We start from the raw sequence: 16,488 nt of genomic DNA, 5'->3' as shown, positions 1-16,488 counted from the left end.
TAAGCAAACTGATAAAAAAAACTTTGTTTCTTTGTGAGAAATGGTCGCCAAGTGAGAGGGAAGGCTTGGGTAAAAGCTAGAAATGCACAGCTCTGGAGAGAAGGGCAACTGGGAGACAGAAGCCTGGCCGAGACTCTTCTGATTCACAGTTTGGCGTCTGCACACAGCAAAGGTCCACGGACTGGCAGTCCCAGCCCCTGTGGTCTGCCTTAAAACGCAGAAAGTTCTCACTCCCTAAAGCGCTACACATACTGGGGCTTTTGTCCTAGGAATACTTACAGCAACAATCTCCTGTTTCCTAGGATCGATTACTCTCACTTTCTTGTCTTTGGAGGCTGTGCAGATCAGACTGCCGTTCCGGTTCCAGCTCACATTGTAAATCATGTCCGAATGTATATCGTCCAGGTTTAAAAGGGCTTCCCCCGTCCCCACGTTCCAGATGATGATGGTGTTATCACAGCCTGAAAGCAAGCAGGGATAAGAAACGCCTGCACAACAACAATTTGTGAAAACTATCGATACAAATACAGGGAGGATAAACACACCTATGTATTGAAATGGAGATGCTAATTATAAGAAGGCTTACTTACTGGCAGTCAAAAACTGACGTGACCAAGAAAAAAAGAAATTTGTGTAAAAGAAACACATTAAAGGAAAAATACAGCTTGTGAAGTTTGGGCTCATGTGAAACAAACAAAAACACCAACCAAACAAAGAACAACAGAAAAATAGAACCCTATGGTTTTTTTTAAGAGTTAACTGGGCTGGTGGACCCTGAGTGATCTTAAGTTTCCTTTTCTAGTAAAACAAGCATCAGAACGAATACAGCTTCTTTTTTTTCCAGAGGAACTAAAAATAAAGGGTTTAAATGGTGGTTTAGGAGGCTCAAGACAAAGACTGGATGGCAGGTTATTCCCATCAACCATGCTGTTAAGACATGGTCTTGCACAAAAGCATGGAAATTACAAGTGAAGGGAAATGCCTAGCCATCTGCTCACAGCAGATCTTTATCTTTAAAAGGAGAGAAAAATAGGCCAAGACTGGCCTGATTTGAGAAGCACAAACTGTCGTCAACTGTCGTCAAACAGGCACGTGAATTCAGAACCTGATCCCCAAAGAGGCCACAGGTCCACTGAGCCACAGCCCCTCAGCTCTTCAGCTCCATCCTCCCTTCCCTCCAGGGCTGGCCCCAAGTCCCCGAGGCCCCTTTAAAAAGAGGCACCATTTGCTGCTTCCAGGACATTAGCTCAAGGATGAAGCAAAATAAGGGACGGACATCCTGAAGATGGATTCTTGTCAATAAGCCAATTCTGCAAGCACTTAGAAAAATTAGCCACCAATAACCAGGACACCTACGTTACCTAGGGTCAGAAGTAGGAAATGGGTGAAAAAAACTACGACAGACAGTATGAAAAGTTGGAGCTAAACTCTGCGATGGAGATTTGACCCATCCTCTGCCTCCTTCATCATAGGCAAATGAGTAACTTCAGCCACTGTGGATGGATCACGTAGTCTTAAACTATGCAAAACTATGCACAACGCTGCAATCAACCATTCTCCTCTGCGTGTAAAAGAGAGACTGGGCTCAGTCTGCTGACGATACCCTAGATTTGACCTCGATGAGGCGGCCAATAGGGTATTTTCCATGAGGGAATTCCACCTTTGGAATTGTTTTCTCTCCTTATCAGACTGAGGTTCTGAGTAGAACACTGGAAGGCTTCCCAGTTATAGTCAATTGTGATTTAAAAAAAGAGAGTCTTACTTTTTTTTTTTAAAGTAGTTCTTGGTTTCAATAGGTACCAGGCATTAGATTTTTAACTTAACTCACTACGTCACAAATACCTTTCATACCCAGTTAAAAACTGACCTGCTCCTCTCCTTTTTACTGGTGAGGAGAAAGATCTTTAAAATTCTACCGCTAACATTAGCACTGCTTTTTTACTAAGCCAATCTTATTAAGGTATAGTTTGCATGAAATACAATGCACCTATTTTAAGTATACATTGGCTAAGTTTTGATACATGTACATATTCATGTAGCCATCATCAGAGTCAAGATCAACATTTCCATCACCCCACAAAGCTCCTTCCTGTCCTTTGTATTGCTTCTATAAAAGCAGATAAAATCTCAGATTTTAGACAAAGAAAAAGATTTCTTTAAGATGAAACTTGGAAACTACACAAGTGGGAAACCAATAGGAACACTAGGACTTGGTCACAAGGGTTCACTGCAGTGCTGTTTAACAGTGAAAAATCGGAAACAACCTCAGTGTCCAAAAATAGGGGACTGACTAAATAAACAGGTATCCAGACAATGGACTATTAATGGAGTCATTAAAAATATCACACAACATGTAATGGCACCTGAAAAGGACCACAGTGTACCAGCAAGTGCAGAAAGCAGGTCACATGTACAGTGTCTGAACCCATCTTTGTATGTAAAATTGTTTATGGGCACAGAAATATCTCTGGAAAGAAACATCAGAAGGGTAATAATGATGTTTCCTCCGGGTGGTGGGATTGTAAATGATTTTTCTTTTCTCCCTTTTGTTTATATATATTCTCCATAGTACACGTGGACTACAAGTATAAGGAGAAAGATGAAAGTATTTTTTAAAAGGAAGGAGGGTATTTGACTAACAGGATCACCCCAAAGTTGGCAGCAACACCAAAACTGGAACCCAGGGCTCCTGGCTCCTACTCGGGCTCCTTCTACTACATCAGGAATAACTACAACTGAGGGCCATGGAGGCATGGAGGGCCCCAGCAGGAACCACGACTCTGCTGAAATGTGATTATATAAGTAAGCATGTGTCTGTTCCTAATTCTAGGCAGGAAGTCCACAGCTTCCATTGGCTTTGCCCAAGTGGCCTCGACACACACACATGCACACGGGTGTTGGGGAACTCCCACATTTAGGCACCCTGTCATGGGTTCCAATGATCTGCTTCACAACTGCCAGCACAGTCAGCATGCGTCTGTTGTTCCTTCCACACAGAGGCCACGAGAAGTGAGGGCAAGGAGAAAGCAGAGGTCAGCTCGGCTCCTACCTGCACTGAGAAGCACGTTGCGGGCCGTCGGGTGCCAGGCCACGATGCCGACTCTCTTTGAGTGGCCTTCTAAAATGACCACGGGCTCAGTCAGGGAAAGAGTGAGTCCGTTTTCTGGGATCTGCCATACCTGTTGGCAAAGGAAGAAAGGTCATCCACATGAAAGCGGTCGGCTTTCATTATCACATTAACTGTGACCATCCAGTGTGAAGCCTTGCTCTGCATAAACAGAACATACAGTGGTCTTTGGATGAAAGGCAGAATGTGGTGAAACACGTACAGCTGTTTTTCAAATGCAGTAGGAGAGCAAAGAGCAGAATATCCATAAGGTCTAAAAATGTTAGACCTCTCTGCTTTTATTTACTATTAGTAGAGATTTTATTTTAAATTCCCTGTTAATGGGGCTTCCCTGGTGGCGCAGTGGTTGAGAGTCCACCTGCCGATGCAGGGGACACTGGTTCGTGCCCCGGTCCGGGAAGATCCCATATGCCGCGGAGCGGCTGGGTCTGTGAGCCAGGGCCGCTGAGCCTTCGCGTCCGGAGCCTGTGCTCCGCAACGGGAGAGGCCACGAGAGTGAGAGGCCCGCGTACCGCAAAATAAAATTTAAAAATAAAATAAAATAAATTCCCTGTTAAGTTCAAAACTCTCCAGTTAGAAGCATACCAAAAAATTGAAAGAAAAATACAAAATGACTGAAGCACCCATGAAGAGACGCATTGGAGTGAAAACCCCTAGCTAAGTCCATGATTCTTGAGGGGAAAGCAAACTCCATCCACCAAACCTTCTTGGGGGGTGGTGCAGTTTTTCAAACATCATATTTTCTATAATTCTACATTGAGAAAATGAAAAGATAGCTAATAGCTTTGTAACATGTACTAAAGAAATCTTCTTACAAAAGAAAAACATTAATTGGACTTCATCAAAATTTAAAACTTTTGTGCTTCAGAGAACACTGTCAAGAAAGTGACAAGACAACCCACAGAATGAGAGAAAATAATTTGCAAGTCATATATCTATCCGAAAAGGGACTTTTTTTTTTTTTTTTTTTTTGAGGTACGCGGGCCTCTCACTGTCGTGGCCTCTTCCGTTGCGGAGCACAGGCTCCGGACGCGCAGGCTCAGCGGCCATGGCTCACGGGCCCAGCCGCTCCGCGGCATGTGGGATCTTCCCGGACCAGGGCACGAACCCGTGTCCCCTGCATCAGCAGGCGGACTCTCAACCACTGCGCCACCAGGGAAGCCCCCGAAAAGGGACTTTTATCTCGAATATTTAAAGAACTCTTACAACTCAACAATAAAAGGAAAATAACCAAATTTTTTAAATGAGCAAGGAATCTAGATGTTTCTTCAGGGAAGATATATGAAGAGCAAAAAAACACATGAAGAGCTGCTCAACATTATTAGCCATCAGGGAAGTGCACATCAAAACCACAATAAAACATCACTTCAAAACCACAATAAAACATCACTTCATATCCAGATAGCAACAAGCACTGGCAAGGGTATAGAGAATTCAGAGCCCTCATACACTGCTGGTGGGAATGAAAAATAGTGCAGCCACTTTGGGCAACAGTTTGGGAAGTTCCTCAAATGATCAAACACAGAGTTACCTATGACCCAGCAATTCTACTCCTAGGTACCTACCCAAGAGAAATGAAAACATATGTCCACACTAAAACCTGTACACAAATTTTATAGCAGCATTATTCGTAACAGCCAAAAGGTGTAAACAACCCAAGTGTCCAGCAGCTAATAAATGGATACACAAAATGTGATACATGAAGGAATATATGACCACAGAAAGAGATTAAGTACTGACACACACAACAACATGGATGAAGTTTGATAATGTTAGGTTAAGTAAAGAAGCCAGTGATGACAGTCCGCATATTGTAGGATTCATGTATATGAGATGTCCAGAAATGAAAATCTATAGAGACAGAGAATAGATTAGTGGTTGCTTAGTGCTGGGGGTGGTGGAGGGGTGCAATAGGTAAAGAATACGGGGTTTCTGTTTTTGGGGGGGTTCTTTTTGAAGTGATGAAAACATTCTAAAATTGTCTGTGGTGATGGTGGTACATATCTATGAATATACTAAAGACCACTGAATTGTACACTTTAAATGGGTAAGCTGTATGTGAATTATACCTCAATAAAGCTGTTAAAACCAGATATTAAGTAACATTTAAGTTTGTGAACAGGCTAAAGTTTAAAACAATTATCTTCTTCTGTATGAAGATTAAAATGAGTAAATCTTCTACCAAAAAAGATCTTATGGAACTAGTTCATAACAAATTTAGAACTTGCCAGGGGGAAAAAATCATACTCAACAGTGGAACAAGTGAGAAACAGAATTTTCCCTTGTTGGGGATTTTTAAGGAGGAGACAAACAACTGTCTGTTTTTGACTGCTTGGTGGAAAGGCAGAGTCTGAATTAGGAGTGGTTAAGGTTCAGCTCGGTTCTCTCGTCCTGAAAAAAATCAGAACAAAAATGTTGCCAGTCTGAGGACTGCAGGAAAGTTGTGAATTAAGCGATCGTTCATAAACCTGCCTTCTGAGGGCATAAGTTTAGGATGTCACCCAATTTCCCCTGCATGCTCATCTTTCAGCAGATTTTAAACACGGCAGATATGAACAAGCATGGAAGGCAAAGGGAACCTACCTTGCCTCTCCCAACCCCTCACCCAGACCACTGCCTCTCTCCACCAAACATAACAGACTCCGAGCGTGGGCATCTGTTACCCTCCAGAGCTATCTGTTTGCTTTCACCTATTTTTATTCAAGGGTTTATGAACAGTAAAACTGCTCCACATTGAACTTGGCTATTTGAATGTAAAGCAGGACTGAAACTGTGAATAGAAGGAACAGAAAACAACTACTGGTTTAATCAAAGCGCGAAGTCGGCAGAGAAACAATTATGAAACGAGACTTCAGAGACTCAACAGGAAATGCATTTTGCAATATGAATTCCGACTCACGCTTAGGACGGAAAGCGTGGTAATTCCACCTGCCGTCTCCAGGGGGCACTGTGACCACGGGCTGCTGGGTTTTCCCACAAGGATAGTAAAACCTTCACTGCCTGAATGACCGAGATTAAGCAGTGTGTTTTCTAAATCCCTAATGAGGCGTGGAGTGATGGGAGGCTTTGGATATAAGCAGCATTTCCTGTCTTAAACATGAGAGCTCATAATGGGACTTGATCTTTTCCTTTCTCTAGCTTCTTCATGCATCTTTTCCTTGGATGGCGAGGAGATGTTAATGATGGAACAAAACGTTTATTATATAATTTTAAAAATGAGGAAACTCTCTGTCCCTTTCTTTATCTCACTTTTGGCAGGTTCCATGGTTCCCTCAATGAGGCTTGTGTATTCCATCCAGGCACCTAACCCATCTCACTACCTCGGTTACTCACCTGTGCAGCACTTTTCTTGAGTAGCCACTTAACACAGGCCCATTACCAGGCAAGTGGGGAAGGACAACTAAACCCAGGTCCCGCTCTCAAAGGGTTTACGGTCTAACAAAGCAGAGCTGTCTATGAGGCCGAAAGTCAAAAAGACAGCAAAGACAAGCAGTTGGATGGAGAATGGGCTCTGGAGCCAAAGAGACCCTGGTTCAAATCCTGCCCGGGCCTTTTACTGTGATGGTCCTCGGCAAACAGTTCAACATCACTGCACAGGGAAGCATCAGTACCTGTGCTTCCTAGGGCTGCTGTGAGGACTGAGTTAAGAAAGTCCTGGAATAGTGCCTGGCACACAGTCTGTGCCCCCAGTACGGTGCAGGGGTGAAGAATATCCTGATTCTGCTACGTATCAGCTGTATGACCTTGGGGACATTCACCTAACCTATCTGGGCCTTGAGTTTCCTCGCCAATAAAATGGGAGTAATAATGAACCTGCCCTCACTGGGGTTGTCTGGAGACCGATGTGGTAACATGAATCTAAAGCACTTAGATGGGACTTCCGTGGTGGTGCAGTGATTAAGAATCCGCCTGCCAATGCAGGGGACACGGGTTCAAGCCCCGGTCCGGGAAGATACCACATGCCGCGGAGCAGCTAAGCCCATGCACCACAACTACTGAGCCTGTGCTCTGGAGCCCGCGAGCCACAACTACTGAAGCCTGTGTGCCTAGAGTCTGTGCTCTGCAACAAGAGAAGCCACCGTAATGGGAAGCCCTCGAACCACAATGAAGAGTAGCCCCCGCTCGCCGCAACTAGAGAAAGCCTGCGCGCAGCAACGAAGACCCAAAACAGCCAAAAATAAATAAATAAATTTATAAAGAAAAAAAAGAGATGGAAAGGGAGAAGGAAGGAAGGAAATCAACGATCCAGTTTCAAAATAAAAAACACAGATGCAGAGAGCAATTTTCTAAAGAGCTGATGCTCCAAAGAGGCTGGCTGAGGGGCTGACAGGAAAAAGTCACCAGAGTAAGAAAGATAACACCAGCATGAGGATTCCCAGAGGCAGGGGAGAGTGACCAGAAAAGCCTGTACGATGAAATGCAAAGACAGTGGCATTCCGGCCTCTGTGGGGAGAAAGGCGGCCTGTGGGGAAGGGCCGGCACATCTGTAAGTCCTTCCACACGAAGCGGACACAGCCCTGCTTCGGGCCTGCTGGCCCTGCTCACAGGCCTGTCAGTACGCGGCTCTCTGCCCTCTGTAGGGCTCTCTGCTGCAGCCGGCAACGGCCTTCCAGTTTGGACTGGAGAGGTTGCAGAAGTCCCATTCGGTCCCTGTTTAGTTTTCTTGTGCATAACCTGGGATGCAGCCTGGTGTGGTGGAAAGGATGCTGGCCTGGAGCATCAGAAGACACGGTCTCCACCAGAGCTGGGACACTAACTGGATGTGTCAGCATTAAGAAGGGGTCTCACTTCCAGGAGCCTTGATTTCCTTGTTCCATACGGAGGACAGCAGCGGCTCTGCCTCCTCAGGGGTAAATGCAAAGGTCAAATGAGCTGATACATTCTGCACCCCCAAGCACTACCCGAATGTGAACTACTGCAAACGGGGTGACCTTTGACAAAACTGTCACCCCCTGGGCCTGCGTTTCCTGAGTGGTAAAATGGGACACACTCCTGCCTCACTGTGCTGTTAACAATGGTTAAATATAATCACCACATAAACGCTTAAAACAGCACTTGGCAAAAAAAGGATCTACTATATGTTCATGATTATTTTTCTTGCTGGAACTGTGACCCCTATGACCCCAACATGTAATTTCAAGTCTGGACAGCAGGATTCTATGGAATGAAATTAATTTGTCTTCAAATTAATTCAGCCCTGTACCCAACTGCAGGGCTGTTTATATCCAAGATATCATATGTGTGAAAGCTCCAGTTCATGCCCGGGCCAATTAGCACAAATGAGATCGGCTCTGATTTCCAGGCTGGTCCGTCAGCTTCTCTCTGTTCCGTGGCTGCGGCTAGGACTCTCATACCACTCGGCTCTTCCAAAAACATATGCGGTGAGTAGAGAGGAAAAGTGGCATCAAACACCCTCTGCTGTGCCCTGAGTGGGCATCTCAGCACGGCAGCCACTACAAGCTATCCCCTCTCCTCCTGATTTTTTCTTTTCTTTTTTTAAAAATAATACTGTGTATTCCTGGAATTTTCTATGTGGACAACACATTACTATGGCAATGTTTTGTCTTGTTTTGTTTTGAAAGAAAGGAAAAAAACCACAATTAGTCTCTAGGGCTTCCAGATGAAAAAGTGAATCAATCGGTGAAAACCCAACATGGTTCTGGAAAAAACAACTTTAAGCATCCATTCAGGAATGACTATATCACTGGCATCCTTTTCCCATGTGAATTTCTAAATATGGAAAAAGGACAGCTCAAGAGAACAGTTCTAACAAGAAAAAAAGCGAGGAAAGTTAAGAGTGGGTTTCTCTCAAGTAGTCATTTAAAAGTACATTTATTTGATGGTTTTATTTCTCAAACACAGCGCAAATTTAATGCAAACACAAAGTGCTTCCAGACACTGCCTCCCTGTTTTAATCACCCATCGTGAACTTGCTACCAGGTTAGGCACTAGAGTTACAGCAATAAAAACGGCTATTCCCCCCAAACGCCACATTTTTAAAATGTAGAGGAAACCAATTCCAAAGGCAGAATTAAGGAAAGAGCTGATCTAAAGAGACAGGGAGAGTCTGAGATTCTGCAGCAGCTGCAGAGCAGCAACCCCCCTGCAGAAGCCACTGATCCAACACCCCAAGGGGCAGGATGCAGAGAGTCAGGACATCCCTAAATGAACCATGACACTGAGAACAACATTGGTTTTGAGAAAATCAAGAAGTGAGAGTTGGGTTCCGATGTGCCAAGGTTATAATACCCACTTGGCCAATGGCCCAGACGCAATCTGTACAGAATGGAAATAACAAGAAGTCCTGCTGAATGACTGAGTAGGACCAGAGTCCTGGGGAATGCGCTCCCATCACCAACCACATCACTTCTACCTTTATTTCAAGGCAAAAACCGCAAGAGGAAAATTTACAACAGAAGCAAAAATGGGTAAAATAGGGAGTTTAGGGCTTCCCTGGTGGCGCAGTGGTTGAGAGTCCGCCTGCTGATGCAGGGGACGCAGGTTCATGCCCAGGTCTGGGAGGGTCCCATGTGCCACGGAGTGGCTGGGCCCGTGAGCCATGGCCGCTGAGTCTGCGCGTCCGGAGCCTGTGCTCTGCAACGGGAGAGGCCACAGTGCTGAGAGGCCCGTGTACCACAAAAAAAAAAAAAAGAAAAAAGGGAGTTTATTTTTGTTGATTTCCACAGGAGTTTAAGACTGATTTGAGAAAAGGGAAAAGTGTCCATTTAAACTTCATCATTTGGGACCAATCAGAACATCTAGGTAAAGGCAAATAAGATGCTCCTCCTGCAAGATCTTTCCCTCTCCCAGACTCTGGAAGAACCAGTCAGGCAGCGCCACTGTCTGAATTCGCCAGTTTTTGCATCTGTGTTTGCAGATAAGGGACAGTGTTGAATCAACATCATTCACTAAACTTGCCTTGCCTGCTCTTTTATTTATTTATTTATTTTTGGCCGTACCACTCAGCTTGTGGGATCTTAGTTCCCTCACCAGGGATTGAACCCAGGCCCTCAGCAGTGAAAGTACAGAGTTCTAACCACTGGTCCACCAGGGGATTCCCCTTGGCTGCGCTTTGTATTATTTAAACACTGTTATTTTCTTAGAGCTAAAATTTTCCCAAGTAAAATACTTAACAGCTACAATTGTTAAAACTTTCTGTGAGGAGAGTTAGAAAAAAGAACTCACAGTACCAAAAATCTGGAAAACTTAGGAGCAGCGTATAGTTTCTGGGAAGAGGGGTTTATATCATTGCTATCTGCTCATACAAAACATCACTTCAAAAGTAGTACACCATGGGGCTTCCCTGGTGGCACAGTGGTTGAGAGTCTGCCTGCCAATGCAGGGGACACGGGTTCGTGCCCCGGTCCGGGAAGATCCCACATGCCGTGGAGCGGCTGGGCCCGTGAGCCATGGCCGCTGAGCCTGCGTGTCCGGAGCCTGTGCTCCGCAACGGGAGAGGCCACAACAGTGAGAGGCCCGGGTACCGGAAAAAAAAAAAAAAAAAAAAAGTAGTACACCAGGATTCCCCTGGCAGTCCAGTGGTTAAGACTTCATGCTTCCACTGCAGGGGGCACAGGTTCTGATCCCTGGTTGGGGAACTAAGATCCCACACTACATGCCAAGCAATGCGGCCAAAAAACAGAAAACAAAACAAAAAAAAAAAAAAAAAGAAAAGGTAGTACACCAAAGGCAAACCATGCCAATATAATTTACTTTTTGGCTGCTTAAAGAAGCCATCTCTAAAAGATGGAGGAATGTACCATAAGGCTGGCATTCCCTCTCTAAAACTGCAATCAATGTAACATGACTGCCACAGAATCAATTCTCACACAGTGAATAAATCACTGCTTAAATGCAGAGGACATAATGGAATTATACTATAAATACAAAAAGTATTTTTTTTAAATTAAGTTAATCAGTTTACAGATCATTTGGTAAATTGGTTCTACTCTGTTTTTTTCTACTGAATTATTTGCTAAAGATATTCTTACTACCATGAATCCACTATAAGTATATATCAAAACTCACTGTGAAAAAACAGTAACTCATTATACTTCCTGGATCCTCTCAATTGGCTTGTTTTATTTAATTTAGTTTTTTAAGCATGTAAGGCAACTGAGGCTGAGAGCATTTAAGTGACCTGGGCTTATCTCAGCATCCTTTCTCTACTGGAGCTGGACCTTCATATCCATCTCCAGTTGCAGGTCCTGGGCTATTACTGCCAGGAGGCTACGCTTGGGAAACTACAGAGAACTTTTCTGCTTTTTTTTTTTAAATTAATAATGTTGCTGTTTGAAATCATTTGATTTGTTGTACACTGGTCCTTCATCTTCAGGAGAACAAAAGGGAAAATGAGGTATTAAGAAACAGGTGGGGAGAGGGCATACAGCAAAAGCAAGAACTATAATTCTGCAGCCTGTGGAGGGAAAAACCACATTCACGAAAGACAGACAAAATGAAAAGCCAGAGGACTTCGTACCAGATGAAGGAACAAGATAAAACCCCAGAAAAACAACTAAATGAAGTGGAGATAGGCAACCTTCCAGAAAAAGAATTCAGAATAATGACAGCGAAGATGATCCAGGACCTCGGAAAAAGGATGCAGGCAAAGATCAAGAAGATGCAAGAAATGTTTAACAAAGATCTAGAAGAATTAAAGAAGAAACAAACAGAGATGAACAATCCAATAACTGAAATGAAAACTACACTAGAAGGAATCAACAGCAGAATAACTGAAACAGAAGAACAGACAAGTGACCTGGAAGACAGAATGGTGGAATTCACTGCCATGGAACAGAATAAAGAAAAAAGAATGAAAAGAAATGAAGACAGCCTAAGAGACCTCTGGGACAACATTAAACGCAACAACATTCGCATTATAGGGGTCTCAGAAGGAGGAGAGAGAAAGGACCAGAGAAAATATTTGAAGAGATTATAGTCGAAAACTTCCCTAACATGGGAAAGCAAATAACCACCCAAGTCCAGGAAGCACAGAGACCCAGGCAGGATAAACCCAAGGAGAAACACGCCGAGACACACAGTAATCAAACTGACAAAAATTAAAGACAAAAATTATTGAAAGCAACAAGGGAAAAACGACAAATAACACACAAGGGAACTCTCATAAGGTTAACAGGTGATTTCTCAGCAGAAACTCTACAAGCCAGAAGGGAGCGGCATGATATATTTAAAGTGATGAAAGGGAAGAACCTACAACCAAGATTACTCTACCTGGCAAGGATCTCATTCAGATTTGACAGAGAAATCAAAAGCTTTACAGACAAGCAAAAGCTAAGAGAATTCAGCACCACCAAACCAGCTCTACAACAAATGCTAAAGGAACTTCTCTAAGTGGGAAACACAAGAGAAGAAAAGGACCTACAAAAACAAACCCATAACAATTAAGAAAATGGTAATAGGAACATACATATCGATAATTACCTTAAACGGGAATGAATTAAATGCTCCAACCAAAAGACACAGGTTCGCTGAATGGATACAAATACAAGACCCATATATATGCTGTCTACAACAGACCTACTTCAGACCTAGGGACACATACAGACTGAAAGTGAGGGGATGGAAAAAGATATTCCATGCAAATGGAAATCAAAAGAAAGCTGGAGTAGCAATACTCAGATAAAATAGACTTTAAAATAAAGAATGTTACAAGAGACAAGAAAGGACACTACATAATGCTCAAGGGATCAATCCAAGAAGACGATATAACAATTATAAATATATACGCACCCAACATAGGAGCACCTCAAGACATAAGGCAACTGCTAACAGATATAAAAGAGGAAATCGACAGTAACACAATAATAGTGGAAGACTTTAACACTTCACTTACAACAATGGACAGATCATCCAGACAGAAAATTAATAAGGAAACACAAGCTTTAAATGACACAACAGATCAGATAGATTTAATTGATATTTATAGGACATTCCATCCAAAAACAGCAGATTACACTTTCTTCTCAAGTGCACACGAACATTCTCCAGGATAGATTAGGTCACATCTTGGGTCACAAATCAAGCCTCAGTAAATTTAAGAAAATTGAAATCATATCAAGCATCTTTTCCAACCACAACACTATGAGATTAGAAATCAATTACAGGGAAAAAAACGTAAAAAACACAAACATGTGGAGGCTAAACAATACGTTACTAAATAACCAAGAGATCACTGAAGAAATCAAAGAGGAAATCAAAAAATATCTAGAGACAAATGACAAGGAAAACACAATGATCCAAAACCTATGGGATGCAGCAAAAGCAGTTCTAAGAGGGAAGTTTACAGCAATACAATCCTACCTCAAGAAACAAGAAAAATCTCAAACAATCTAACCTTACACCTAAAGGAGCTACAGAAAGAAGAACAAACAAAACCCAAAGTTATCAGAAGGAAAGAAATCATAAAGATCAGAGCAGAAATAAATGAAATACAAACAAAGAAAACAATAGCAAAGATCAATAAAACTAAAAGCTGGTTCCTTGAGAAGATCAACAAAATTGATAAAACTTTAGCCAGACTCATCAAGAAAAAGAGGGAGAGGACTCCTATCAAAAAAATTAGAAATGAAAAAGGAGAAGTTACAACAGACACCGTGGAAATACAAAGCATCGTAAGAGACTACTACAAGCAACTCTATGCCAATAAAATGGACAACCTGGAAGAAATGGACAAATTCTTAGAAAGGTATAACCTTCCAAGACTGAACCAGGAAGAAATAGAAAATATGAACAGATCAATCACAAGGAATGAAATTGAAACTGTGATTAAAAATCTTCCAACAGGGCTTCCCTGGTGGCGCAGTGGTTGAGAGTCCGCCTGCCGATGCAGGGGACACAGGTTCGTGCCCCGGTCAGGGAAGATTCCACATGCCGCGGAGCGGCTGGGCCTGTGAGCCATAGCCGCTGAGGCTGCGCGTCCGGAGCCTGTGCTCAGCAACGGGAGAGGCCACAACAGTGAGAGGCCCGCATACCGCAAAAAAAAAAAAAAAATCTTCCAACAAACAGAAGTCCAGGACCAGATGGCTTCACAGGTGAATTCTATCAAATATTAGAGAAGAGCTAACACCCATCCTTCTCAAGCTCTTCCAAAAAATTGCAGAGGAAGGTACACTCACAAACTCATTCTATGAGGCCACCATCACCTTGATACCAAAACCAGACAAAGATAGTACAAAAAACGAAAATTACAGACCAATATCACTGATGAATATAGATGCAAAACTCCTCAACAAAATACTATCAAACAGAATCCAACAACACATTAAAAGGATCATACACCATGATCAAGTGGGATTTATCCCAGGGATGCAAGGATTCTTCAATATATGCAAATCAACCAAAGTGATATACCATCTTAACAAACTGAAGAAGAAAAACCATATGATCATCTCAAGAGATGCAGAAAAAGCTTTTGACAAAATTCAACACCGATTTATGATAAAAACTCTCCAGAGAAAAGGGAACCCTCTTGCACTGTTGGTGGGAATGTAAATTGATACAGCCACTATGGAGAACAGTATGGAGGTTCCTTAAAAAACTAAACATAGAATTACCATATGACCCAGCAATCCCACTACTGGGCATATACCCTGGGAAAACCGTAATTCAAAAAGTCGTATACCACAATGTTCACTGCAGCTCTATTTACAATAGCTAGGACATGGAAGCAACCTAAGTGTCCATCAGCAGATGAATGGATAAAGAAGATGTGGCACGTATATACAATGGAATATTACTCAGCCATAAAAAGAAATGAAATTGAGTTACTTGTAGTGAAGTAGATGGACCTAGAGTCTGTCATACAGAGTGAAGTAAGTCAGAAAGAGAAAAACAAATACCATATGCTAACACATATATATGGAATCTTAAAAAAAAAAAAAAAAAAGGTCCTGAAGAACCTAGGGGCAGGACAGGAATAAAAACGCAGACATAGAGAATGGACTTGAGGACACGGGGAGTGGGAAGGGTAAGCTGGGATGAAGTGAAAGAGTGGCATGGACATATATACACTACCAGATGTTAAACAGATAGCTAGTGGGAAGCAGCCGCATAGCACTGGGAGATCAGCTCAGTGCTCTGTTACCACCTAGAGGGGTGGGATAGGGAGAGTGGGAGGAAGACGCAAAAGAGGGAGGAGATATGGTGATATATGTATACGTATAGCTGATTCACTTTGTTATAAAGCAGAAACTAACACACCATTGTAAAGCAATTATACTCTAATAACAATGTTAAAAAAAATAAAAAATAATAATAATTTAAAAAACTCTCCAGAAAGTGGGCAGAGAGGGAACCTACCTCAACATAATAAAGGCCGTTTATGACAAACCCACAGCAAACATCATTCTCAATGGTGAAAAACCGAAAGCATTTCCTCTAAGATCACGAACAAGACAAGAAAGTCCACTCTCGCCACTATTATTCAACATAGTTTTGGAAGTCCTAGCCATGGCAATCAGAGAAGAAAAAGAAATAAAAGGAATCCAAATTGGAAAAGAAGAATTAAAACTGTCACTGTTTGCAAATGACATGATACTACACATAGAGAATCCTAAAGGTGCCACCAGAAAACTACTAGAGCTAATCAATGAATCTGGTAAAGTTGCAGGATACAGAATTAATGCACAGAAATCTCCTGCATTCCTATACACTAACAACGAAAGATCAGGAAGAGAAATGAAGGAAACAATCCATTCACCATTGCAACAAAAAGAATAAAAACCTAGGAATAAACCTACATAAGGAGGTAAAAGACCTATACTCAGAAAACTATAAGACACTGATGAAAGAAATCAAAGATGACACAAACAGATGGACAGATATACCATGTTCTTGGATTGCAATAATCAATATTGTGAAAATGACTATACTACCCAAAGCAATCTACAGATTCAATGCAATCCCTATCAAATTACCAGTGGTATTTTTTACAGAACTAGAACAAAAAATCTTAAAATTTGTATGGAGACACAAAAGACCCTGAATAGCCAAAGCAGTCTTGAGGGGTAAAAAACAGAGCTGGAGGAATCAGTCTCCCTGACTTCAGACTATACTACAAAGCTACAGTCATCAAGACAATATGGTGCCGGCACAAAAACAGAAACATAGATCAATGGAACAGGATAGAAAGCCCAGAGATAAGCCCATGCACCTATGGTCAACTAATCTATGACAAAGGAGGCAAGGATATACGATGGAGAAAAGACAGTCTCTTCAATAAGTGGTGCTGGGAAAACTGGACAGTTACATGTAAAAGAATGAAATTAGAACACTCCCTAACACCATACACAAAAATAAACTCAAAATGGATTAGAGACCTAAATGTAAGACTGGACACTATA

At 42.3% G+C, this 16,488-nt stretch overlaps 1 protein-coding gene across 5 annotated transcripts in view; it reads right to left on the bottom strand.

The window, feature by feature from the left end:
- CORO1C (coronin 1C) overlaps nucleotides 1–16,488 on the bottom strand; it is an 83,754-nt gene that overhangs the window by 8,020 nt on the left and 59,246 nt on the right. For all 5 annotated transcript variants that reach the window (XM_033837087.2, XM_033837088.2, XM_073790240.1 and 2 more), the window contains 2 exons: nucleotides 3,050–3,179; nucleotides 280–461 (listed from right to left, as the gene is read on the bottom strand). In XM_033837087.2, the coding sequence (XP_033692978.1) occupies nucleotides 280–461; nucleotides 3,050–3,179 (312 nt within the window). The remainder of the gene's footprint in view (nucleotides 1–279; nucleotides 462–3,049; nucleotides 3,180–16,488) is intronic.

This window comes from Tursiops truncatus, chromosome 13 (genome assembly GCF_011762595.2).
Source record: "Tursiops truncatus isolate mTurTru1 chromosome 13, mTurTru1.mat.Y, whole genome shotgun sequence".
NCBI lineage: Eukaryota > Metazoa > Chordata > Mammalia > Artiodactyla > Delphinidae > Tursiops > Tursiops truncatus.
The sequence above is the reverse complement of the archived record's forward strand: the minus strand, read 5'-3'. Positions and strand labels throughout refer to the sequence as shown.